The sequence below is a fragment of the Schistocerca serialis genome, chromosome 9 (genome assembly GCF_023864345.2).
Source record: "Schistocerca serialis cubense isolate TAMUIC-IGC-003099 chromosome 9, iqSchSeri2.2, whole genome shotgun sequence".
NCBI classification, from domain to species: domain Eukaryota; kingdom Metazoa; phylum Arthropoda; class Insecta; order Orthoptera; family Acrididae; genus Schistocerca; species Schistocerca serialis.
In genome coordinates this window covers 394,768,999-394,796,645 of record NC_064646.1, presented here as the reverse complement: position 1 = coordinate 394,796,645, position 27,647 = coordinate 394,768,999, and the positions used below count along the sequence as shown (strand labels likewise).

Genomic DNA, 27,647 nt, shown 5'->3' with positions numbered 1-27,647 from the left:
CCAAGGCCTGCGCGCCGGCCGGCTCAGTTCCAGTTGAGTCCTACAGCTGTTGTGAGGTGTGAGAAGCAGTAAAGTTATATAGCGATGGCTCCAACGGTGAAGTTAAACAACGGCAAAGTTATGCCCGTCATCGGGATTGGCACTTGGCAGGTAATTATTACTGCTAGAGTTTTTGTCAATATGCGAATGGCGTTGGAGTGAGTGAAACAATCTATAAACCGGCTATTTCGAATATTATGATTTAAGGAAGAGTCTGAAGAGTTCCAGAGGAAACAAGAGCAGTTTAAGAATTCGAAATGGAATGTTTACACCACAGATAGTTGCACTGTGTCAGGTCTCTTGATTGTAAATGTGGAAACATGTACCGATTGTTTTAATAGTCATTAGTTTCAAGTTGATTATATGCCTTTAAATTACACTGCACTGTCACTCTGATATACGACAGGAGAGGTACGTTGTTGTAAGGCCGGGGTAAGCATTACGTGGATTGCGTAATTCATTACTTAGTTGACATTCGAAACAATGAGTGCTGCGTTTCTAAATCGTATTGTTGCGGAAACGACTTGAACGTGCTCATCCATGAAAATAATATTGAAACTTCGTTTGGTGAAATGTATTCGATCCTGGCAATGAAATTATTTTCGAAGTCTTGCGATTGTGGTAGGTGCAGTCTCGCAACAATCGGATTCAAAACGGTTAAGAAATGTTTGTTCAACTCCTTTCTTGTAATAGATTGAAGAGAGTTTTCTATGATAGATGTAGAAAGCTCTTTCTTGTGGTATTGCATGACCAAATCAGATATATACGTGTTTTGACTGTTAGATGTAGGAACCGCGCCAGTTTGGAAAATCTGTAATTTGTGATTTTGATCCTAGAGAGTTGTGAAACATTTGATTTACACGGAAACAAATTTGAGGGAACTAGTTGATTTGTGCCCTGACTGCTGAAGTTAATTGCGAGGTACATTTTCCATACAATAATTTCCAACTTTTAAACCTCCATTTGTGTTCTGTAGCATACCTATACGTGAAGCGTACTCCGATACACTAGGTTGTTTGCGTTGCTTATAAGCTTGCTTGTTGCAGTCTGCCCCTGGCGAGGTCGGAGAGGCGCTGAAGTACGCGATCGAAATTGGTTACCGTCACATTGATGGGGCTGCTGTGTATCAAAACGAACCAGAAGTTGGTGCTGCCTTGAAAGCAAAGCTGGATGATGGCACAGTCAAACGTGAAGAACTCTTTGTCACTAGCAAGGTATCGTACTATAATTCTAAGTCGGGCTTTATAAAACTGTCGTACACTGCTACCAGTGTTAATAGGAACTTTGTTGCAGCTGTGGAACACAAAGCATCGGCCAGAGTTGGTAGTGCCAGCTTGTAAGAAGACTCTTGCAGATCTTAAACTGGATTATCTTGATCTGTATCTCGTGCACTGGCCTTTCGCTTTCAAGGTGAGAGTTTGGTACAGTGTGTTGGCAGGCCTACAATAAAATTTAATGTTGCGGCAACACTGTTTTTTTTTTTAATTTTTAAACAGTGCAGGATACCTTTTCTGCACTACTCGTTCACTCTTTTTGTGTAGATTTAAGGTATACTGTCTATTAACAGGAGGGAGATGACTACTTCCCCAAAGGAGAAGACGGTTCAATTATTACAACAGATGTTGACTATCTGGATACTTGGAAACAAATGGAGGAGTGTGTTCGCCTTGGCCTTACAAAGAGTATTGGTGTATCCAATTTCAACAGCAAACAGCTAGCTAGATTACTAGAAGTTGCAAAGATCAAGCCAGTCACCAATCAGGTAACATTTGGGTAGTTTTCATTCAGTACTCTTTTAAGTAAATTTAATTTTTTGTTAGTTCTAAAATGTAGCTGTCACCAAATTGGTTATATGACTTAAGATTCACAGGGGCATCAAATGTATTGATATACAATCAAGCTTTATTGGTGGAAGAGCCTGTTGAATTTACAGTGGCCCTAATTTCTATACATTGGAACATTTTGGCATTTGAGGACCAGATAATTTAAATTGGTGATGCTTTTTCAAAATGACCTTGAGAGTATTCCAATCCCAGACTTTTCTACCACCATACAGCTGTTACCCCCCCCCCCCCCCCCCCTCCCTCCGAGCGAAGGGGCGCAGTGGTTAGACACTGGACTCGCATTCGCGAGGACAACGGTTCAATCCCGCGTCCGGCCATCCTGATTTAGGTTTTCCGTGATTTCCCTAAATCGCTCCAGGCAAATGCCGGGATGGTTCCTTTGAAAGGGCAAGGCCGACTTCCTTCCCCATCCCTCCACAGACCGATGACCACACTGTCTGGTCTCCTTCCCCAAACAACCCAACGCCACCACTGTATTACTGTATTATACTTCCCACGACTTGCTAGTAATTGTATATGTTTTATAGGTGACGTTGACTTGAACATCACTGATAGGCCATCATGAATGCTTAGGGGAAAATTATTGGTTAATATTCGAATGAGAACTAGACTAAATGTGGAACCTTGAGGAATGCTTTGTCTTGCTGCTTCTGCCTTGGACTGTGCACTTCATACCACTTTTGATGTGATTAAAATTTCTGTAGGTCTTGAAGCCTCTGCATTTTCCTCCTTATTCCACAAAACAGTAGTTTCTCTGAAAGTAATGCATGGTTGACATGTTCTAAGGAGTTTGTGGGGTCAATGAACACGCCTGTTAAAAGTATGCACTCGGTGCACAATTGATTTCATTCAAAAATGAATTAAGATACTCCATTTATCGATTTCCGTATCTTCAAACCAAACTGGTTGAGATTCAGCATGCACATACCTCCAAGAAAGCCATGACATGGTTCATACTGCTTTCAGTGACTTATCAGTTTACTTGATTCAGTGGAGATATGTTTGTTGTTATTGACACCAACCCAGTAAGAAACCCAGGAACAACTTTCGCAGCTTTAAAAATTTGGGGAAGCATCCATGCAATAAAGAGCAGTTTATTGTATCTGATTGTCATACACATGAGGGAAAATTTATTTTTGAAGGTAATTGGATTAACCATCAAAACCTAAGGAATGTTCGCCCATCAACCTAAAGGAATGCGTGGTTACAGCCAAATAGTACTGTAGATTGCACATGTGTGACTCTATCAAGAAAAATATTCGGAATACCTCCAGATCTGGATAATGAGTGAGTGCGTAGATCCTGATGAGTTTGTCATAAATCTTTATGAAATAATTATGGAATATTTCACATTCATGTTTAAGCTCAGAGATATGCCCATAAATGCGTGTTTTTGAGTGTCTTGCCTGTCTTGTCAAATTTAATAATTTTTCACATGGGTTTTGATTTATTACTTCAGATAATTTTCTTGACTTCATGAATTATCTTGTTCAGGATATTTTTATACTGTTCAAAATAGGTATGGAATAATTTGCTGTATGTACTCATACTGTAAGCATATAGCAGTCTCCCATTTTTGCAAATAATTTATATTGCTGATGCTAGCAATGTATTAGACATTTTGCAGGTACATTGTTTAGAAATGGGATGATGACCTAGTTTGTCTTCGGGAAAGCATGTGGCAGACATCATTTCATTGGTACGATAGTAGGGCAGTGCAATGAATCTTCAAATGACATTCTTATAAATTGAAATTGCTGTGTGGCCCATCTTAGAATATTGTTAAAAGTGGGAGAACCCATACCAGATTGATTCAACATGGGATGTTAAACATAGGCATAGAAGGGCAGCATGATTGCTCACTGGTATGTTTTATCCATTGGAGAGTTTTATGAATATGCTGCAAAATCTGAACTACCAGACACTTGACAACAGACAAGAACCAGTATTAAATCAGAATCGAGGAATAAACCACCGACTGCTATTGTTGCTCCTGTAGGGATGAAAAGACAACATGTCATCTTTCTTGCCACACTCTGGTGCACAATGAAATCCTTATATGCCACTCGATGGGAACTACCTATTTCCATGCACTTCACATTGGTTTGAAGAGTATAATGTAGATGTACACTGCCTTCTGTTGCATTGTTTTATATTTTATTATCAGACATACACGCCTTGTTTATCATTTCAATTTGGGTGGATCATAGCATAGTTTCCCAGCATTTAGATGCCGAAATTGCTCTGCTGTGATGTGTGATCCCAGTTTGTACAATTTATGTTAATTCTGCTAGTTCTGAATAATACTGTAGAAGTGTCAATCGAAGAAGTTCCCTGACAGCTGGCAGTCTTGTCAGCTTTCAGCTGTGAACCCAGATAGCTGCAGGAGAAAACTGTAGTCATTCTCCAGAGCTGTGGCAACTTAAGGCATTGCCATAGACACAAATACAGAATTGTGTTAAGAGGTTGGTTGTGGTAGATGCACAATGCAATTATGCCAAATTCACTTGCCAGAATAAGCTTACTGTTACCTAATACACAGCTATGTCATTAGTAAATAGTCTTGAATTATTTTACCCCATTCCTATAGACTGATTTAAACTACAGTTTGATTAAAAGTATGTGCTTCACATTTTGGAGCTGATTACCTCCAATCACAGCTCTCAGTGTCACACGTGAACAGTTTGCTGTTGCTGAACTGTCGCAACAAAATGGCCAGTTCACTTTCAGTTCCTTGTTTAGTTTTCTTTCTTGATGTCTTTGGATACTAAATCCTGGACCTGGCTCTCTTATTTCATCAGGCATATCTCTCTCTCTCTCTCTCTCTCTCTCTCTCTCTCTCTCTCTCTCTCTCTCTCTCCCCCCCCCCCCCCCCTTTCAGTGTTAATGTTGACACACTCTTCATACATAGCACTAGCTGAACACTACTAGATTGTTTAGCATAAGACACAATTCGGTGTCATTCAGTTATCACCACAGAAATCGGCCTATGATATTGCATGAGGCCAAACTTTCTGAAGGCAGCAAATCATTGTGACTGGATCTGTAGAGAAATAAATATAAGTCTGTAGCAGTATGTGATGCTGATGCTGTAGGGTAGTGGGTAAGGTAAGTCATAATATGCAGAAGGTCATGGATTTGAATGTTGACAGGTGATATCGCTTTTAAATCTTGAGTTATATAGAAAAACAAAGATGCTGTAACTTACCAACCGAGAAAGCGCTGGTAGGTAGACACAATAAAAAAAAACACACACAAATTTCAAGCTTTTGCAACCCAAGGTTGCTTCATCAGGAAAGAGGGAAGGAGAGGGAAAGGCGAAAGGATGTGGGTTTTAAGGGAGAGGGTAAGGAGTCATTCCAATCCCGGGAGCGGAAAGACTTACCTTAAAAGTCTCTTCTTGCCGAAGAAGTAAGTTTCTCCATCGTCATCAGATATCACTTCATCAGTTTGTTGTCTGCTGAATTAGCGTCGCAATCACAAATTATCTTGAAATTGGGGTCACTATTGCTGTTGTCAAAGTTGTCATTCTGAGAATTGACTGAGGTGTTCTTCAACATCCACATCTCTTTCGTGTAAAGACATTCCATAGAAGACCCGGCTGTGTCCCCATGGAGAAACAGTAACATTCAATTAACATTCAATGAAAGCAAGACATGCAAACACTATGGCATGTTCATGAGACCTGTCAAGGCCCATAAATAAGAAACAGAGCAGCAACAGTGCAACGGTCCTGGTTTGTGTATGTAATCTGCTTCCAGTAGGAAGGTATACAGAAGAGTCCAGTTCACTTTGCAGTGGTGTGTGAAATACCACAAGGCAAACTATTGTCGTAGTCTGAGAGACGGTCCACAGTAGCATAGGGTTAAGTGTTCAGTGCCAACTAGTTTAAATCTGACTGTTACATTGCAATAAATTATAAACGACTGTATCCCTAATTTACTGCTGTGGACAATACCTATCTTTATTATTACCTGTGCTTTCTTTCAACATGTAATGCTAGAAACCACAAGAATCACTGGTGAGAAGGTGGAGATGCTGTACCAGTGTCATGAAATGTAATGGAGGTGCTGGAAAAATAGATAAAAACAAGGCTTGTGTAACATTGATTTGTTTGCTTGTTTTTCTTGAGTGCCCCACTTATAACTTTGTTACCCTGTGAATACTAAGTGAAGAAATCACCTGACCCCACCTAGAATGTTGTGGAGAGGAGAACAATGTGAAGGGAAGCATAATAGATTCGCCCTTCTGACTATTGGCCCCATTACATATACATGTGCTCACAGGAAAGAAAAAATGGTGACAGTAGTGAAGTAGGTGAAACAAGATGACAGACCAGGCACAGCTGTCTCGCTAATTTAATAGTTTAAAACTGGTTTAGGTTCAGACACAAAAACGCAGCACACTACACAGAAAATGTTCGATGGCTACTGTTATTCTGCTTCACAGTTTTACTAATGTTGGCAACAACTGGAAACAAGTAAAGGATGGTAATCATGTCCCTTTGGCTGATGATTTTCTCCATTACTGTTATCACAAGTGTAGAACGAACTTTACGTCTGGTGTCTTGGTTTCGTAAGACATTGTGCTACAGTGAATGTCTACCATATTAATTTGATTAATGATCAAAGATGTCATTTAGGGATAAGTGGAATGTGGTGAACAGCACTGGTATGCAGGTAACCTGCTCTTTTAGAGTGCACATGCACAGTATCATTAGTGTTCTTAAACACAGGCAGAAGATTTCCAGGAAACTGAATACTTTGCATGCTATAATTTCTTTGTGTAAAGCTAACATTTTTTCCATAAATATTCAGCAGTAATGTAATGTTTCTCTTTAGGATAAGAGGCATTGTGTTCATTGCGTGGAGCATAGCACGTATTTTACAGATTTGTGTTGGAAAAGAATGATGATTGCAATTTTTAATGGATTTATTTGCTGTTGCAGTGATTATTATTTTTTAAATAATAAATCAGCAACGAAGAGATGATAGGGGACGATATGTAGGATTCCAGATGTTTCCTTGGTTGCAGAATGATTCTGGGATAATGTGTGGAACAAGGTTAAAAATATGCTTCTAAGATTATCATTGATTCCTATCAAGTGAGCCAAGGATGTTACTATTTCACTATTGATGTGGATGACTGAATTTTCTGTTTAATTTATTTGCTGCGTTTTCAAAAAAGGCACTTTGTTTATTTCAGATTGAATGTCATGCTTACCTCAACCAGAAGAAATTAATTCAGTTTTGCAAGGAAAGAGACATTGTTATTACAGCATACAGTCCACTTGCAAACCCCTCCATGAAAATGCCAGAGGGTGAGGTCCCACTCATGCAGAATCCAAAGATGAAGGAGCTTGCTGACAAATATGGAAAGTCAATTGCTCAAGTTCTTTTGAGATACTTGGTATGTACAGAAATATGATGCTACTGTATTAGTGTTAGTGGCCTAATCATTCATTTTACTGCCTGGTAATTTTGAGCTGGCTTAGCAGTAGTTATCTTTCATTGTCATTTATTAATCAGTTGATATTTCACAACTAATTCAACATGTTTAGTGAAGTTGTTGCGCTGAATCTTTTATTTTGTTAGCAATTTTGTTGTGATCTGGATCCATACAATAAGATGAGCAGTAGTCAATGAAGGCAAATAAATGGGAGCCGAAATCTTTCTTTTAAAGGAAGTTTGTGTGTGTGTGTGTGTGTGTTTTACAGAATAATTAACATTGGACCAAAGTGTGTGTTCATTACAGTTGTAGCACAATTTGTGTGCTCAACCGGATATTGTGCATTGCAAGCAGTGTATTAACTGTTTCTAGCAGCAGTGAGAAAAATCATTCTTTCCATAACTGCCGCCCATTCTTGTTAAAGCCTTAGCTGAGGAGCTACTGATCAAACTGATACCACTAGTGCCACGTGACAGACTTCAAATAACAGATATGTTTAATCAGACTAGTAGAGGATCAGTGTGTTTACTCTCCAAACACTTTGTAGGATGTAATGCGTGCTGTTACCACTTGTTAAGTGATTCTTCCCTCTTTATAATGTGCAGCAATTGTAGAATTTTTGTGCAGGGTACATGGAATAATTTTTTTCTGATTTCAGATTAATGGAACCCTGACCGCAATGTAATTCTTACAGATTCTGTAAATTTCACAGCCCAAAGCCACTGGATCCTAATTGTTCAGTTTTGTAATAATTTGATTGATGTTGGTGGCCCTTCCTCAGGGCTGCATACCATGAAGTTTCGATTTGTTGTTGCCAACATTCTCTCCATATTTAATATACTTCTTAATAAATACTTCGTATCTGAAATTCACATTCATTATTTAACTAAAGACATTTCTGGCTTGCATTTTCCTGTAGATTATGCACACACACCATTCATCAGCTTAAAAAGAAATTACTAGTCAGAAGCTGTAAGTGACTGTTTTTAAGTACAACTGATTCACCCAATGTGATATGAATCCCCTCTTTGCTTACTTTTCAGAACATGTCTTTGTCTTGAAGTTTCTTTGACATCCTTAAATTGTTACCAGAGTTCATTGTGTGGCAGTCTAATTGGAATTTCAAAGCTAATACTTTGGTTATGCAGTCAGGTTCTAGTTGTTGCACAATGCACAATATTTAATATTGTACATCACCCTTTTTCCTACCCCTAAAGAGCTTAATGAACAAAACCAGTGTCTCCACACAGGGTAAAGCTCTGTTCACCACTAACCTCAAGGTGCTTCAAGCATGTTATTTACTAAAGCAACAAGGCACACTCAGCATTTAGTTGTCACATTAATTAACTCAAAATAGAAACACACTAATCAATTATACACTCAAAGAATTGTCATAATTGATGTGGCTATAACACACACAAGAAATGCAGTCTGTAAAAATTATACACACACATTGGGATAATTGATGCTTTGCTTTTAGTTCCATTGCAGCTTTGAATTGCTCCAGTCATGATTCCAATTTTATTGCTGCAATTAAAATAAGTTTATTCATGGGAAATTCTCCATTGAATGATACCGGTGTGGAAATTTCACATGTAGCAGTGAAAATACCACCATTTTAGCAAAAAATTAAAAGATATGGGTTTTTGCAAGTTGAGTCCCAGTTTATTACCGGAAATATTGGTGTTAAGTGACAGTATCATTATGTTTTGAAATCTGTCGATAGCGGAGTTGGTGAGCTCATTGCAGATTTCATGTCAAAACCATTATCAGCTTCCAATATAAAGGCTTTAAAACTCTTCTTACCATGAAATTTGATGAATCACTTATGCAGAGTTAAAAAAATTACTAACCGAAGTAGAACTAAAAGATCAGCAGCCATCTATTGCTCCGAGGTATGTGCGCTTTTGCCAGGGTGTAACTAATGATTTTAAGAGCTGTATTTCTTCATTGACTACCACCCAATGCACATTCTATAGTAGTTGTTAGTCAAGACATAAGTTTCGATGCAGTGGCTTCAATGACCGACAAAATTGTACACATTACAATGCCCAGTCAGTTCACAAATAGTGCTGTTTAATCTCCATCTCAAGATGACAGACTTTCCTATCTGGAAAGACAGCTTTTGGAACTAATGTCTCAGAATCAGAAACTATGAACTGGGACATGCTAGAAAGCAGATTGAAATCACTGCAGTGTGTGTGTGTGTGTGTGTGTGTGTGTGTGTGTGTGTGTGTGTGTGTGTACGCTATTATGATAAATTCTAACAGAACTTAAAGAAATGTGCACCATGTTAATTTATTTTTCAACAGTGTGCTGATGCTCAGATGGAAAATTAGTACACTTGGCGTGGCATTAGTGGGGAGGCCGAATCATCTTGCCGCCTATTAATAAATGGGAAATGGGCAAGCACACAGTATCAGCTTTGGTCAGTTCTGGAGCAGGCATCTCCATATTGCCAGTAGCAATATTAGATCCAAAAAAATATTCAGAAATTGCAACTCTGTGCTGCAAACAGCTCCATAATACACATGTATGGCGAATGACTACTGAACTTAGGGATTTCCATGGCCCATTCTTCTTAGAGATGTTCATCAGCCAATTACTGGTGCCGGTTTCTTGAGCAACTAAGATTAGTTTCTTGATGTCTAGTCAAAATTACGTGACTGAAAATCTACAATGAAAAATATATGCTCTGCAGATGTACATAATGACAGTTAACTATTTTTGATTAATTCACAGCACAAATCTTGCATGCTCTAGAGATATGCTAACATTCTGAAGAAGAAACCTAATTAAAATTTTCTTGAAGTTAATGTGTGACACAAAAATCACAAAAGTGGGATCCTCCAGCGCACTTGCGAGGAAGAAGTTGTCAGAAAAATTTGCTCAAGCAAAACATGTATTTCAGTAGATGATCAACCTTCCAGTATGTCATCCTTTAAAATGTGCTGCTCTAGTGCACTCCATCTCATTCCAAAGAAGGATGGAACTTAGTGTCCCTGTGGAGATACAGAGCTTTAAATGCTACCACAATGCCAGACCGCTATCCAATAACTCATTTACAAGGTCTCGACTTGGAACTCGCAAACAGAACGACTTTCTTGAAAACTGACTATTAGAGCTTATCACCTGACATTCCTCTTACACCAGTAGGTTTGCCTAAAACAGCTGTTGCAGTGGAGTCTTGCAATTTATTCATAGCATCTTGAATGATTTACCTCTCATGTGTTCAGATTTAGATGTACTCTCATTTCTTCAGCATCAGATAAGGTTCATATAATGCATCTGCAACAGCTTCTTGAAGAGCCGAGTTAAACATCATCTTGACATTAATGTGGGGACACAGATTTTTGGGAGAGAGAAAAGATGTTTTTTAGTAATGATGTTTTTCACCATTAGAAGCATAAGTGAAAATCATTGAGGACCTTGCTCATGGTAAAGCAGTGGCACAACTACTCTTGTTTTGTAGGTCTGATGAATTTCCACGTATATATGTCACCAGATACTGAAGAAATCCAATGAGCATTGTTTAACTTCTGCAAGATTACTAAGAGGATGGATAATTGCCCTGTTACATAGACCAACAAAGCAGACAGATTTTCAAGATGTTAAAAGAACTAGCTAATGCAACCTAGCGGGTTTATATCGTGACAGATCTTCTCTTAATTTGATGTTTGATGCTTTGGACTATGCTATAGTTGCTTCTCTTCACCAGCTGCAAGAAGGAACACCTGAACAACTTGAATTTTCTTCAGGTGTCTCACTGACATATGCTGTAGCTTTAGTACCTGTGATTGGAAGCTGTTTGGCAGCATGTTCAGCACTCAAAAACACTTCTGTTATTTTCTGGAAGGCATAGTTCACACTAGTCACAGATCACAAGACCATTACACTGGCCATTAAACAGCGCCCAGGAAAATCAACATCCAGGCAGCTACGCCATTTGGAATTTCTGTCATCCCACCACAAATATTTGATACCTTCCTGGTGGAGAGAATATTCTTGCCGATACATGTTCCAGAGTTGCAGACATGTTGGCACCCAGCGTTTCATATAAAAATATTAAACCGAGAAATGATCCAGAACTGGGCAAAGTGAAGAATTCAGTCTGCTCTTGCTTAATGCTTGTAAAAATATTGTTACCTGACATGCCACACTATTTTGTGATAATTCTACAGGTAAACTGGGGCCATATAATTCTCCATCCTGCTGCCTGCAAGTCTTCTGTGCACTAAATGGCTTTGCTCAGCCTGGTATAAAGGGGACAGTGTACTTGATTTTATGGCACTTCATTTGGCCTTCACTGAAACAAGATGTAAATTTGTGGGATAAAGCATGTATTTATACTGTCAAGAAACAAAAATTTCAAAATTTGTAACCAGTGCTTGTGAAACTTTCAGTGAAATTGACAGTCACTTCACACATACACACATTTATCTGCTGGTATGACAGGTCTTCACATTAGTCGAGGAAGCTCCACTGAAGGGCATCTCTGCAGAAAGTGTTGCCAGCATTTTGTTACTGTCATGCATCACTCATTCTGGAGTCTGAAGAATTGTCACCACCAGCAGAGGACGGCAGTTTGAGCATCAGTTGTTACTTGCCTCAAAAAGGGCCTAGGTGTACACATCAAGACTACTGCTTACTACCCAGTGCCGAATGGCACAGTTAAATGGTGGCATGACAATGTCAAGATAACATAAAGAGTTTGAGTTTTGGGTGACTGAGTTGTTGACTATTTACTAACAGTTTTAATGGGTCTCCGTGCTGATGTAACACTGCTGGTGCAGAAATGACTTGGAGCATTACTAGTAAACTTACAGCTTATTTCTTGATGCTACACCGCATTCCAGCTTCAATTTCCAACTAGAGATAACACACAGTGTTGCTTAAACCAGCAAATGTTAGCATGCTATGTCTATCCTCATCCATCCTGGACTCATAACCTATGTATGCATCTTATAAGTGATGCATAATTTGTGGTAGGTTCCTACTCTAAAAACACTTTGTCATTGAAACACGTCATGGTCTGATGACAATCTACATCTATACTGGCTCAAGCCAGCCTTCCTGCTGAAGAACATGGATCCTAGTTAACCTTACCAGCTGCATTAAAACAACCAACTCCACTCACCATAATTCCAATTTCATTAGCCAACCAGACAGGCTACACGTCCCGGACTTATCATATTATCAGTGGCGAGGGAGTAATAAGAGATCTGAATCTGTGTCCTTTCGATGGGGTTTTCAACTTTGGAAATAAAAAAGTCCATTTTAAATGTTACATTGTTCTGCAATCTCTCGGACAGTCAGTCTTTGATTGGAACACACAGTTTTGTTGACGTTCGTGACAAGCGTTGGAGGATGCCCTGGATGAGAATTATCTTGTAACTTTTGTCCAGCCATTTTCAAATCATGTGAACCATTCATATCGAAGAGTATGACTTACAAACTCATGCTGTAGGCTTTCTGCATCATTCAGTTTGTCTGTGTAAAGGTTTCCTTGAATGTCATGGAAAATTTAACTAACAGACATACAACAATGAAACTTCCTATAGTTACTCATTAAATACAGGTGTGTGCAGGGTTGCAAACTACATTTCACTCCAACTCACCAATGCCATGAAATTACAAATGTTCCGGAATTTTTTGAACAGACCTTGTATGTGACCGTAGAGGGCACAGGGAAATGTAAACTAGAAAAATTATGGGTACGTATTGGAATAATTAACCTTTTTTTGTTGTTCTTTAGTGTTTCCATTGCAACAGGTATTAAAATATGTGCTTACATGGTAGTTTCCTGGATGTGGTGCTAAGCAAAAATAATTGTGTTTACGTGAAGCCGCATTGACATTGGGAAGTGATTAAAGATTGATAATTTAACTTCCTGGGAGTGTTCATGTTTCGCCATTCTTCAGCTCCATATTAAGCCGCACCACTTGACCGTGAGTGTTCATGTTTCACCATTCTTCAGCTCCATATTAAGCCACACCACTTGACCGGCCAAAGAGCAACTACATTGGAAAGAGAAAGAGAGAGAGAGAGAGAGAGAGAGAGAGAGAGAGAGTGTTGGGTCTACTTGAGTATGATGACAGATGCATCTATGTTGTTGAGTGCTGTTACTGCCTTCTAAATTTTTTTTTTACCTTAGAAGTATGGCAGTCTCATTATCTGGAATATAGCAGTTACCGCTGGATAGCATTACTCACGGCAAGGAGATTGGAAGAAGGAAAATCGGCTGCATATACTGAGAAAACAATACTATCTGCATCCTTTTATAGTGATTGGTCTGCAATTTATGACACATTGTGGTGAATTCCACAAGACATAGGTGTGTCATACTTTTGATCAGATTATATATTATACACTTGTTTGTGGCATTTGAAAGAAGGTATAATTGACGTACTTGTAATTTTTTCCAGCTGTTGTCGAACAGCAATGTGCCACAAGAACATCTACTGCATCTACAATTACCTCTAAAGAAATTAAGAACAGAACGTAGCACCTCGAGAGATATGTTGGAAGACGTCCATATGTTGTACTCATGTGAAATCGGTTTAGATTTAGAGCGATTGGTGACTTCCATATCATCCATCAATTGTTCTTATTGTGAAAACAGAGTACTGTATTTACTCGAATCTAAGCCGCACTTTTTTTACGGTTTTTGTAATCCAAAAAACCGTCTGCGGCTTAGAATCGAGTGCAAAATAAGCGCAAGTTCTGAAAAATGTTGGTAGGTGCCGCCACAACTAACTTCTGCCGTCGAGTATATGTAGTGCTACACAGGCACGCTTTGCAGGTACAAAGATAACCTCTGAGTCAGTAAATAAATTTAAAAAATGGTGGAAGACGAGCTTTTTTCTCCGCCCCGAGTTTCGACCACTGCATTTTCATACATTATCCAACGAAGTAAATACAAATTCCGTATTGTTCATCTTCGAATGTAGCAGCATTTCAATGTACTATGAAAATCCGACTGGAAAGACTGTTTGGGATGTTTGTCAATATGGCCAACTCTACGTTCTGAATTTTTTCCTACCTGTGAGAAGAGATGGTTGCTAATAGGAACTTTTATGAAATGAGAATCACATGCAGTATTCTCTTCACCATAAGAATAATACGAATATAAACATTTTGCCATGTATTCTTTCGTGTTTGCTGCTATCTCATTTAAATCCTGTCTGCCTAATAAACTTCGAAACTATTGTGAGACAACAGCAAACGCGGAAGAATATACATATCATGTCATGTTTATATTCGTATTATTCTTATGCCTAATAGTGATACAGTCAGTAATGAAGCACGGCAATTGACTAGATTTTTAAATCTAAGATGACTCTAATTTCTGTGCAGAATGTAAGGTACAAAAGAGGCGTTTGCAAAGATTTTCAAAGGGCGAAAATTTTTAGCTAAACTCTCATTCAGAACATCTATCATACACAGTCTATTATTTGGTTCTTGTTGATCATTATCAAAGAAAGCAGCAGTGTAAGTAACAACAAATAGCAGTCTCTTGCCATTGTTTCGCTAATGAGACAATTCCTCTTTTTTTTTTTTTAATCGTAAGCGGCAGTAGCGCGCACAAAAGCAAGCCATGCCGTGATCGGCGACACGTCGTAAACACACATTATCAGAATGTGACAAACAATGCATGACACAGTACAACAACACATTTTCAGCTTAGAGTGACGTAAACACCTATAACAAAGAGAACAGCACTTATCAGATCAAAGAAAAATAAGCAATCGATTCAAAATAGACGAAGCACGTGAAAAAGGAAGGGTACCTGTATAAATATGGGCCTGACGCATAGCAGTGGCTACCTGGTAAAGCTTAACTGCTAAGCTTACGACTCGAGCCAAACTACTGTAGCTGTATCGTCATTCATTTGACCTAAATTGTGTCTCATATTACAATGGACCAACTTTGTTTCGATTTGGAGGTGGGGCCTAAAACTTTTCTCTCCCTTGAATTTCGAGTCTCAAATTTCAGGTGCAGCTTAGATCCGGGAAAATTTTTTTCCTTGATTTCGAGTCTCATTTTTCAGGTGCGGCTTAGATTCGAGTAAATACGGTAGTTGAGTGATTGATGGCTTATGCACTGTGAAACATTGCGGATAGAGATGTATTTAAGTGCACTGCTTAGTGCAGTGTTGTGACCTGAGTTGCCATTGGTCTTAGTTGCCAAAGTGTTAATGCCAAGCTTCACTTTTAATTTCCAGCACATGATAGCTTGTGATTAATGAATACTTATAGCTGATAAAAAAGTTCTAAATTTCAGGCAAAGTTCTAAATTACAGGTAGGGCACACTTCTGGTGTGATGTAAAGTGCTGTTTAAGGAAAAGCAATTTTTTTTAAAAAAACATTACTATATGTAAATCGATTAATCATGCAGCAAATAATCATACTGAGCAGCACAGCTGACACTAAAGGGAATGAAAGCTACCTCATCTACTATTACACAATATTTTACTTTGATTATTATCTTGAAGATGACAACTTACACATGTTAGCAACTTGATGATGATTTAAGAACAAAACTAAGCAAATAAACGTGTTAATACAGCTGAGGTGCTTTCTGTTAATCATTAAACATAAAACATTATGGTTATCAAGATTTGTTTGTAATACGCCTTTATATTTTGTTTCAGATTCAAATTGGCACAGTTCCAATACCAAAATCTGTCCACAAGGAAAGAATTAAGGAGAACTTCAATGTTTTTGATTTTGAGCTGAATGCTGAAGACCTAGCTTACATTGACACTTTCAATAAGAACTACAGGGTTTGCGCATTTAATGAGTAAGTTACAGATTTTTGCCTAAACTTGATCTTTTCATTGTTTTGTCCAAGGGACAGATAAATGAAATATAGACAGATGGGAAAAAGTAAGTAAACTGTTCATTATTTCAAAAGTAATCACCATAACAGTTAGTATATTTGTGCCACTGTGATGCAAGAGAGAAAATATTTTTCTACAATTTTGGAACCATGATTGCTTCATCTGAAGCAAATAAATGACTATGAATGTCTTACTTCAGGACTTACTGTGAGACTGCCCACATGTTGCCAAGGTTGTTTAAAGTAAGCTGCAGAAATTTCACTGGAAGGCCCTTACACATCCTCCATAGAGTCCTGATTTCTCCTCATGCAATTCACACACCTTAAGAAAGACATTGGTGGCTGTTGATTTGCTTTGGGCGAAGAGGTGTGTGATGGAGCAATCATGGTTTTGTAGAGAAACAAAAACATTTTTCCATGAAGGCACTGACTGTCCTGTCTCACAGTGTGGTAATTACTTTTTAAATAATACAGTTAACTTACTTTTCCCTTATGTCCCATTTTCATTTGATAGTGATTTTAAGTTCATTGGAATAAAATGTAAAGTATAAGTAGGGGTAAGTGTATGTGGCCTCCTGTGTGGGTGAAGTTATTAATGGAATACTTTTAAAGTGAATTCGTTTTTCAATATATTTTAAAGTACACTTTGTAAACAATTCTTTTTGAACGTGTGAGCAGTGTGAGAAGCATCCCAGAGCACTTCTAAGAGTGACTCCTTATTGTATGCTTTTCTATATGTTACTGGAAGAGAACGTTGGCTTTCTCATTCTTGGTGTGTACATTTATTGAATTGTATGATTCTAGAAGTGTTGGCTTGTGGGCATTTGTCTATGAATTAAGCTGCAATGTATCATTGATGTGATTGTGGTGACGTAAACCAGAACAAGGTAAAAACCCAGGAATTTTTTTTAGAATTCAGGAATTTTTCATTGTTTTGGTTTTCAGTTAAATTTTTGTAGATTTGACAGCTAAGAACTGATAACAAAGAATTTTACTTTAGCCTGCTACTGTAGAATAATACTGCAGCAATAAAACATAAACAAGGGAAAAAAGCATAAAACGTACTTAGCAAAGGAAATGCACCATTTACAACAACAAAACACAGTGCACACTCAAGTGTCTGCCAACAGTAAAATGTGTAAAAGGCTATAGTACGGAGAGTATGCAACAGTTCATAAGAAAAAATTGCTTCCGATGAGCATGCTGTCACAACAGTTTACTTTAGGTTCGCTGTCACAACAGTTTACTTTAGGTTCATTTCAGCAGTTGCCAGGGGGCTGGCTGATACACATAAGCAGTTGAGTTGCGTATGAGCATTACCTTCTCCTTCTCCTGCTCCTGGCTGATTACAGTGCAGCTGTTAGCTGTATCAGCAGTAGCAACAAGTAGCCAGATCCTGCCGGAAAAAATTTATGGCGCACCCAAGCTGCCAGATTCGTGTGGGGTAGTCTCCATGTGACCTGTGTTTACGTGTTGTGATTTTGCTGTTTCTTCTTCGTTTAAAGGTATTACATCAAATGAAAACAAAACAGATTTGTGTGGTTGGGGGCTATCAAGTGTATTGAAATACATTCACATAGTTATAGAAGACTAAAATATGTTTGTAGTTTTAGTTTTCTGATTGTATTTTATTTCCAGATTTTTGGCAGTCTGTTTATTTTAAACATTATTGACTAGTGTTAACTGTTCGGTGAATTTCAGGAGCACATTTTTATCTTCTGCCACAGATGGCATTATGCCATAATAAAGAAAAAACATGAGATAATGCACTACTGGTACTATAGGAATATTTGCATCCCAGAAACCACACAGAAAAGCTTAATATCTGGTTGGGGCCTACTTATTCGTGAATCTGGACATGAATGTGCACCTTAATCCAAATTATGCATTTTAGTAAGATTTATGAAATTCAGATGCTTGTGAAGCATCCTCTGATGCCCTGTTTCATTTATGATGTAATGTAAGATCTTTTAATGCTATATACATACAAACATACGGGTCTTCCTACGTCATTATGGCTGCACGTGCAACTGCTGAAACAAATTCTAACAGCTCATGGGAAAATATTGCAAATGGTGGTTTGAAGAGCATTACTTTCAAAGTAAATTTCATTTTACGCAAGATGAATTACGTTACGTGTGCTAATGTGCTTTGAATTTTTTTTAATTGTAGAGTGTTTGATTGTCATTTAAAGCTGAACACTTTGAGGGCCAGCTGCTTACTAGCATTTGGAGCTCAGAAGACCAGTTGTTCACAGCTCCATTTTACTGGCACATTTGTCAGATGTATCTTATAATGGATCACGCGCAAAATTAATCAGTGTTGCATGTAAAAGCTTAGCATTTCTTATAGCTAACTATCTATATTAATTTAAACCATTAACTTGTTGCTATTTGTATGTTCACGCTACTTAACAGCAGTCTTGCTATTGCTGACTAAATCATGAGTTCTATTCTCTGAATATCTGCTATCATCATTGGCTGGTGAGTTCATGTGACGTGAGCTATGATAGGCTAGCAAAAGCACATCACAATTTTGATTCCAATGCTTCAGAAACTAACGTACTTGGTGTTTGGTGGATTTCAAATATACTTTTGTTATACGAAAATATGCAGCATATTGTAATGTGAAAAATATACAGCGTGCATGTTGCTGTACATAGAGGTTTCCAAACCGAGGTCAATTAACAGTATTAAACAACACAGGTCCTACATCTGATGGGATACATAACTCATTTTTGAAAAAAATGGACAAAGTACTTTCTTTTCTTGTACTCTTCATTTGTCTTATTATCTCTTCCCAGAACACCATTTATTCCAGCATGGTCAGCAAACTGCAGAAATTTTTATTTCTTCTGGTTTAACTTCGTTCACAAGTTTCTTCCATCTAACAATTTTGTCTTGATTCTGAAAGAAAGCTTTTTTTCTTTTTTTTTTTTGTCATCAGTCTACTGACTGGTTTGATGCGGCCCGCCACGACTTCCTTTCCTGTGCTAACCTCTTCATCTCAGAGTAGCACTTGCAACCTACGTCCTCAATTATTTGCTTGACGTATTCCAATCTCTGTCTTCCTCTACAGTTTTTGCCCTCTACAGCTCCCTCTAGTACCATGGAAGTCATTCCCTCATGTCTTAGCAGATGTCCTATCATCCTGTCCTTTCTCCTTATCAGTGTTTTCCACATATTCCTTTCCTCTCCGATTCTGCATAGAACCTCCTCATTCCTTATCTTATCAGTCCACCTAATTTTCAGCATTCGTCTATAGCACCACATCTCAAATGCTTCGATTCTCTTCTGTTCTGGTTTTCCCACAGTCCATGTTTCACTACCATACAATGCTGTACTCCAGACGTACATCCTCAGAAATTTCTTCCTCAAATTAAGGCCGGTATTTGATATTAGTAGACTTCTCTTGGCCAGAAATGCCTTTTTTGCCATAGCTAGTCTGCTTTTGATATTCTCTTTGCTCCGTCCGTCATTGGTTATTTTACTGCCTAGTTAGCAGAATTCCTTAACTTCATTGACTTCGTGACCATCAATCCTGATGTTCAGTTTCTCGCTCTTCTCATTTCTACTACTTCTCATTACCTTCGTCTTCCTCTGATTTACTCTCAAACCATACTGTGTACTCATTAGACTGTTCATTCCATTCAGCAGATCATTTAATTCTTCTTCACTTTCACTCAGGATAGCAATGTCATCAGTGAATCGTATCATTGATATCCTTTCACCTTGTATTTTAATTCCACTCCTGAACCTTTCTTTTATTTCCATCATTGCTTCCTCGATGTACAGATTGAAGAGTAGGGGCGAAAGGCTACAGCCTTGTCTTACACCCTTCTTAATACGAGCACTTCGTTCTTGATCGTCCACTCTTATTATTCCCTCTTGGTTGTTGTACATATTGTATATGACCCGTCTCTCTCTATAGCTTACCCCTACTTTTTTCAGAATCTCGAACAGCTTGCACCATTTTATATTGTCGAACGCTTTTTCCAGGTCGACAAATCCTATGAACGTGTCTTGATTTTTCTTTAGCCTTGCTTCCATTATTAGCCGTAACATCAGAATTGCCTCTCTCGTCCCTTTACTTTTCCTAAAGCCAAACTGATCATCACCTAGCGCATTCTCAATTTTCTTTTCCATTCTTCTGTATATTATTCATGTAAGCAGCTTCGATGCATGAGCTGTTAAGCTGATTGTGCGATAATTCTTGCACTTGTCAGCTCTTGCCGTCTTCGGAATTGTGTGGATGATGTTTTTCCGAAAGTCAGATGGTATGTCACCAGACTCATATATTCTACACACCAAAGTGAATAGTCGTTTTGTTGCCACTTCCCCCAATGATTTTAGAAATTCTGATGGAATGTTATCTATCCCTTCTGCCTTATTTGACCATAAGCCCTCCCAAGCTCTTTTAAATTCCGATTGTAATACTGGATCCCTTATCTCTTCTAAATCGACTCCTGTTTCTTCTTCTGTCACATCGGACAAATCTTCACCCTCATAGAGGCTTTCAATGTATTCTTTCCACCTATCTGCTCTCTCCTCTGCATTTAACAGTGGAATTCCCGTTGCACTCTTAATGTTACCACCGTTGCTTTTAATGTCACCAAAGGTTGTTTTGACTTTCCTGTATGCTGAGTCTGTCCTTCCGACGATCATATCTTTCTCGATGTCTTCACATTTTTCCTGCAGCCATTTCGTCTTTGCTTCCCTGCACTTCATATTTATTTCATTCCTCAGCGACTTGTATTTCTGTATTCCTGATTTTCCCGGAACATGTTTGTACTTCCTCCTTTCATCAATCAACTGAAGTATTTCTTCTGTTACCCATGGTTTCTTCGCAGCTACCTTCTTTGTACCTATGTTTTCCTTCCCAACTTCTGTGATGGCCCTTTTTAGAGATATCCATTCCTCTTCAACTGTACTGCCTACTGCGCTATTCCTTATTGCTGTATCTATAGCGTTAGAGAACTTCAAACGTATCTCGTCATTCCTTAGTACTTCCATATCCCACTTCTTTGCGTATTGATTCTTCCTGACTAATGTCTTGAACTTCAGCCTACTCTTCATCACTACTATATTGTGATCTGAGTCTATATCTGCTCCTGGGTACGCCTTACAATCCAGTATCTGATTTCGGAATCTCTGTCTGACCATGATGTAATCTAATTGAAATCTTCCCGTATCTCCCGGCCTTTTCCAAGTATACCTCCTCCTCTTGTGATTCTTGAACAGGGTATTCGCTATTACTAGCTGAAACTTGTTACAGAACTCAATTAGTCTTTCTCCTCTTTCATTCCTTGTCCCAAGCCCACATTCTCGTGTAACCTTTTCTTCTACTCCTTCCCCTACAACTGCATTCCAGTCGCCCATGACTATTAGATTTTCGTCCCCCTTTACGTACTGCATTACCCTTTCAATATCCTCATACACTTTCTCTATCTGTTCATCTTCAGCTTGCGACGTCAGCATGTATACCTGAACTATCATTGTCAGTGTTGGTCTGCTGTCGATTCTGATTAGAACAACCTGGTCACTGAACTGTTCACAGTGACACACCCTCTGCCCTACCTTCCTATTCATAACGAATCCTACACCCGTTATACCATTTTCTGCTACTGTTGATATTACCCGATACTCATCTGACCAGAAATCCTTGTCTTCCTTCCACTTCACTTCACTGACCCCTACTATATCTAGATTGAGCCTTTGCATTTCCCTTTTCAGATTTTCTAGTTTCCCTACCACGTTCAAGCTTCTGACATTCCACGCCCCGACTCGTAGAACGTTATCCTTTCATTGATTATTCAATCTTTTTCTCATGGTAACCAGCCCCTTGGCAGTCCCCTCCCGGAGATCCGAATGGGGGACTATTCCGGAATCTTTTGCCAGTGGAGAGATCATCATGTCACTTCTTCAATTACAGGCCACATGTCCTGTGGATACACGTTACGTGTCTAATGCAGTGGTTTCCATTGCCTTCTGCATCCTCATGTTGTTGATCATTGCTGATTCTTCCGCCTTTAGGGGCAATTTCCCACCCCTAGGACGAGAGAGTGCCCTGAACCTCTATCCGCTCCTCCGCCCTCTTTGACAAGGCCGTTGGCAGAATGTGGCTGACTTCTTATGCCGGAAGTCTTCGGCCGCTAATGCTGATTATTTATCAAAATTTAGGCAGTGGCGGGGATCGAGCCCGGGACCGAAGACGTTTTGATTATGAAACAAAGACGCTACCCCTAGACCACGGGTACGAACAAAGCTTTAGCAATGATTAAATGGTGCTCTTAATAATATCTACCAGGTAACCTCCAATTTCATTCCTCTCCCCCAGTCCATTTTCTAATATGTCTTCTCTTTTTTTTCCTACTTTCAGATTCCTGTCCCCACCAAATTAACTTTTGCCTCACTGAACTACCTGAATCATTTATTCAGGGCGTATATGACCTGGGACAACTGGGAGATGTGGGAAGAACCCGGGAATTTTTCATCCATGAGAAAACTGGGGAAAACCCAGGAATTTTTTAGAATTCCAGGAATTTTTCATTGTTTTTAGTGTTATGCTAAATTTTTGTAATTTTGACTGGTAAGAACCAAAACTCTGACGAAGGGTATTAACCTAACAAAGGATACTACTGCAGAATGATACTTAAACAATAAAACATAAACGAGAGAAAAAAATGAAAATAACTTAAATTGCAAAGGAAATGCGCCATATACAACAACGACACACAGCAATCATGCAAGCGTCTGACAACAGCAAAATGTGTCAAAGGCTTTAGGAAGTCTGTGCAATGCTTCATAACAACAAATTGCCTCCGCTGAGCGTGAAGTCACAACTGTTTACATTAGATTCGTTTTAGCAGTTACGAGCGCGCTCATGCGCAGCTGAGTTGCATTTGAGTAGTAGATTCTCCCCCTTGTAGCTACAGGAATGTGTCTGTTGGCTGTGCAAGCAGTCACAGCAAGCAGCTAGATGCTACTGGGAAAAGGAGGCGCCAAATTCATATTCTTGAGGAAAAAAATCTTGTTTCACAAATCTATTATTCATATGATTTTGAGGCACCTCCATGTTGGTTTTTCAACATTTTTAAAGAGATTTTAAGTTGATACCTGAATGAATCATAAGTTGATTTTTGAATGCATGCATAGTGTACATGATGTCTAGACAGCAGGGGACTGGGCTATATGAGCTGAGCAGAGTAAAGCTGAACGGATGAATGCCAATCACTGTTTGATTATGTGGTTGACTGGGTTGGCGAATGATCACCGTTGTTCTAATTACTAGCAAAATCGTTAGATTCAGACTACCAGAATGGAAATAAACGACCAACAGGTGAGAAAGATTACGTATTGTCTTCTCGGTGTAAAGAAATTTTGACAGAAAATTTTTGGCCAGATTGCTACATTAGTAAGAACCTATTGTACAGTTTCCAGCTGCCAGTCACTTAAGTTCTATTCTGGAAGTAATGCGGAAAACGTGTTGAACGAACATGTAAAAACGCCTGACTAGAGAATAATCGTGGAATAGCTAAACCTGTGATTCCGGCAGGGTTAGTGAAGTTAATTGGTGAACAAATTTTGACAATGGCAGGAATAGCTACATAATTGGTGATGATAAGATTGTTTGTTAGAACGAGGAAGGAGAAGAAACGGGGAAATCATACAAATTATGGAATAATAAGATGATTCCAAATTTATATAAAAATTTCGTAATACTACTCTCGATCCCATGGTTGAGAAACTGGTGTGAATGACTGAAATGTGGAACTATTTCCTAACATAAAGCTTTCTGCTTGTATAGGCCTAATAGGTATTTGATATTGCTATTTCGTGAATTATATTCTGTTGTGTCATAAAAATGACCATTTGTGCCAAAACAGTCTCGCTTATTTGGTGTGTTGCAAAATTGCTGCAATAGTAAGAAAGGCCTATTTTGTTTTATCTAGCAGACAGTGACAAAATAGACACAATCAGATCAACAAACCACACCAGTCTTGGGTATTATTTGTATTAACAGATTTTTTCAGTATTAGATAATGACATTTCGATTTTTCATGTAGCAAAATGTTTGACAAACTTTAATGAGGTAATAGATTGTTTCACAGAAAGGAAAGCACACCATGTAGGAAGCTGTAGCAAGATTAGAGAGAAACAAATGTTAGAAGCTAAGGATTGAAGAAATGTGTACTTTCTGGCTTGTCTCTTGTCTCTATTGGTTTTATGTATGCTGTATTTCATTTTGTGTCATACAAAACAGCAAGTTATTAGCTAATAGGCAATAGAGATTGTAAATTTTCTGAAGAGTTCTTGTTCTCATGATTACAAATAATCCCATTTGCTATTAATTGTGAGATTTTTTTAAAGAGGGGCAGGCTGTCATACCGGCTGACTGGGAGCAGGAGAGGCACCACAGAACATTTCAATTGCCACTCTCCTGAACGTAGTTTGATGGCATCCATTACAAAATACACACGTTTCAATTCCACAGAGCGAAATACTGTGCCATACGATAGATGAGTGCTGTATGAAGAGTTGTGGCACTGCACTTTGGCACACTTATGACCAAGTAACATGTCTTACATTTCCTCAAACACATACGTTCTATGTTTCGGACTTTTCAGTATTGACTCGGTTAGCAAATATTGTAGATCCGGGGCTGGCGCAGAGCAGTCTTAGTTACAGTGGGTAGTCTCCACGTGACCTGTGTTTACATTTAGTGATTTTGCTGTTTCCCCTTCGTTCACTCTCAAGTCAAATGAAAACGAAAAGGATATCTGTGGCTGGGAGCAATCAAGTGAATTGAAATACATTGACACAATTACGGAAGGTTAAAATATGTTATTAGTTTCAGATTTTATTTTATTTCCATCTTTCTGACAGTCAAGCATTAATTGCCTTACAGAACAATGAAGTTATTTTTGTCTGTTTTGCTAAAGAGATTTGACTTTTATTAACCTTTTCCGAAGAGGCAGTCAATGTATTTGAAATGAAATGTTTAATTCCACAGTACTGGCTAGTTTCAACTGTTCGCTGCATTTCAAGTGCACGTTTTCATCTTCTAGCACATATGGCATTATGCCATAATAAAGAACCAAACATGATATAATACAGTACTGGTGCTCCAAGAAAATTTACATCCCGAAAACCACACTGAAAAGCTTAATATCAGGTCGAGGTCTACTTCATTGGGAACCTGGACATACGAATGTGCACTTCTAATATGCACTTTAAATGTGCACATTTTAGTATGGTTCACAAAATTCTGATGCTCTTGGAGTATCCTCTGATCACACATAATGTGTAATCTTTCAATGTTTTACACGTACGTACATACGGGCTTCCTACGTTATGGTAGCTGCGCCTGTCATCTGTTATCTGTGCTTTCTGGCAACTGCTCTTGCAGTTATTAACCTTACACACCAATATTATATGTGAAAGCTTTGCTTTTCTTGTAGCAATACTATGTATATTACTTTAAACTATTAACTTTCCCTCTTTGTGTGTTCGTGCTACTTAACAGTGATGTTGCTGTTGGCTGACATCACGTGTCCTGTGCTCTGAATATCCGCTGTCATCGGCTGGCGAGATCACGTGGCATGAGCTATGACTGGCTTACAAAAGCACATCACAATCTCGATTTCAATGATTCAGAAAGTAACATGTGGTGTTTGGTGGAATTCCAATGTATAATTTCGTAATACGAAAATACGCAGCATACATGTTGGTGCACATCAAAGATATTTGCAAAATGTGTCTTTTTCCCTGAGTTTCTATTTCTAAAGTGCTGGGAAACTGTACGCCCATGTGTAAAACCATAACCATTCAAAGGATTGATAAGTTTTGCAGTTCGGAGAGAAAATATACTGTCACTTAACGTGGAAAAAGTGTCCACATATACAGCCTGTTATTCTGTTTCATTGTACATTCTCTCAAGCTCTATATCAACTCTGATCCAGTTGACATATAAACTTTGTGATTGGTGTTAGCTTTGTGTTTGTCTTGGCTGCGGTACTGTGTTCACTGTATTTTAGCTTAGCTACGTTCCTGGTTTCTTAGTTAATTATTTGATTTGTGTTAACTTTATTTGGTATTATACTTGAACTCCATACTCAACTGACCATAAATCATTTTCTTCCTGCTACTGCAGTTAACTATTTTCCCACTACATCTGGCTATATCTGTTTCTTTTTAGGTTTTCCAACCTGCCTATCCAGTACAGAATCTTAATAGCCCACACACTGATCTGTAAAACACTAGTTTCAACCCCCTCCCTTTCCCCGGAATAATATCCTCTTTAGTAGTCCCTGCCCAGAAATCTGAATAGAGTACTTTTATACCTCAGGGGCATTTCATCATTATTAATCCATACATTAGAGCTGCATGCTTTAGGGAAATAAGTGTAATTTTGCATTGCTTTAAGCAATTGGCAATCCCAACACAGAAGATCATATTCATTAATGTCATCAGTTTGTACTGGGAAGCTGCTGTCCCTCTTCAGGTACCTGCAAGTTAGTCAGGCCTCTTCTCATTTATTGCTCTGTTGTTGTTGTTGTTGTTGTGCCTATGGTGTGGTTGTATGTACTGTTGAGGCGTGCAAGCCATCCTACCTCTACAAGGCCTGTGAATTGAGTTTTATGATTAAATATTTAAATTGCTTTGATTTTGTAGAAGGCTGCTTGCACGAACATTTTTGTTTTAAATTGGTCATTAACCATTTTAAGGACTGCATAGTGCTCTACAGTACAAGGGAAATGCTCACACAACCTCAGTAGGTCACTAATAACTGGCTAATTGGAGTTGTGAATAACATGTAAAATGCAATATTTGTTTTCAGGACCAAAGCTGCCATACACTACCCATTCTATGAAGAGTTCTGAAGTCCATAAATTTCAAAACTTGATGTGAAGTGTCACATCATGACAACTGCCTGATTCGCAGATTAAACATATTAATTTAATCAGTAAAACATTTTGTAATTGTATGTAATAGATGTCGTGATATTTGTTTGTTTCCATTGTTGTTGTAATACCATGTTCCATGTATTACATGTACAATCAAATATTATTTTGAAATAAAGTTATGCTATTGTGTACCAATAGTATGTTATATCTAGTCTCCACTCACAGCCCACTGTAGCAATACATCTTCATGTATACTCCACTAACCTTTGTAAAATACTTTGGAGAGCTATGTCCCATTGTACCAGTTATTACGATTTCTTCCTGTTCCATTTATGTATTGAGTGTGAGAAGAATGGAAGTTTAAATGCTTCTTTGTATGCTGTAATTAATCTTAATTTTGTCCTAACAATTCCAATTTAAGTGAAAAGTAGGGGGTTGTAGAATATTCCTAGAATCATAATTTAAACCTGGTTCTTGTAACTTTGTAAGTAGGCTTTGTTGCGATAGTTTGGTGATTGCTACCTAACAAGATGAAAGGAAGTAATGAAAGACGGTAATAACTTTTGCC

At 38.4% G+C, this 27,647-nt stretch overlaps 1 protein-coding gene across 1 annotated transcript; it reads left to right on the top strand.

Moving 5' to 3' along the window:
• LOC126418999 (aldo-keto reductase family 1 member B1-like) lies at positions 1-27,276 on the top strand. Its single transcript, XM_050086048.1, has 7 exons — positions 1-150; positions 1,086-1,253; positions 1,333-1,449; positions 1,607-1,801; positions 7,089-7,292; positions 15,986-16,134; positions 27,013-27,276. The coding sequence occupies exons 1-7, from the start codon at positions 85-87 to the stop codon at positions 27,053-27,055; spliced, it is 942 nt and encodes a 313-aa protein (XP_049942005.1). The 5' UTR covers positions 1-84; the 3' UTR covers positions 27,056-27,276.
• Positions 27,277-27,647: the final 371 nt, after the last annotated feature.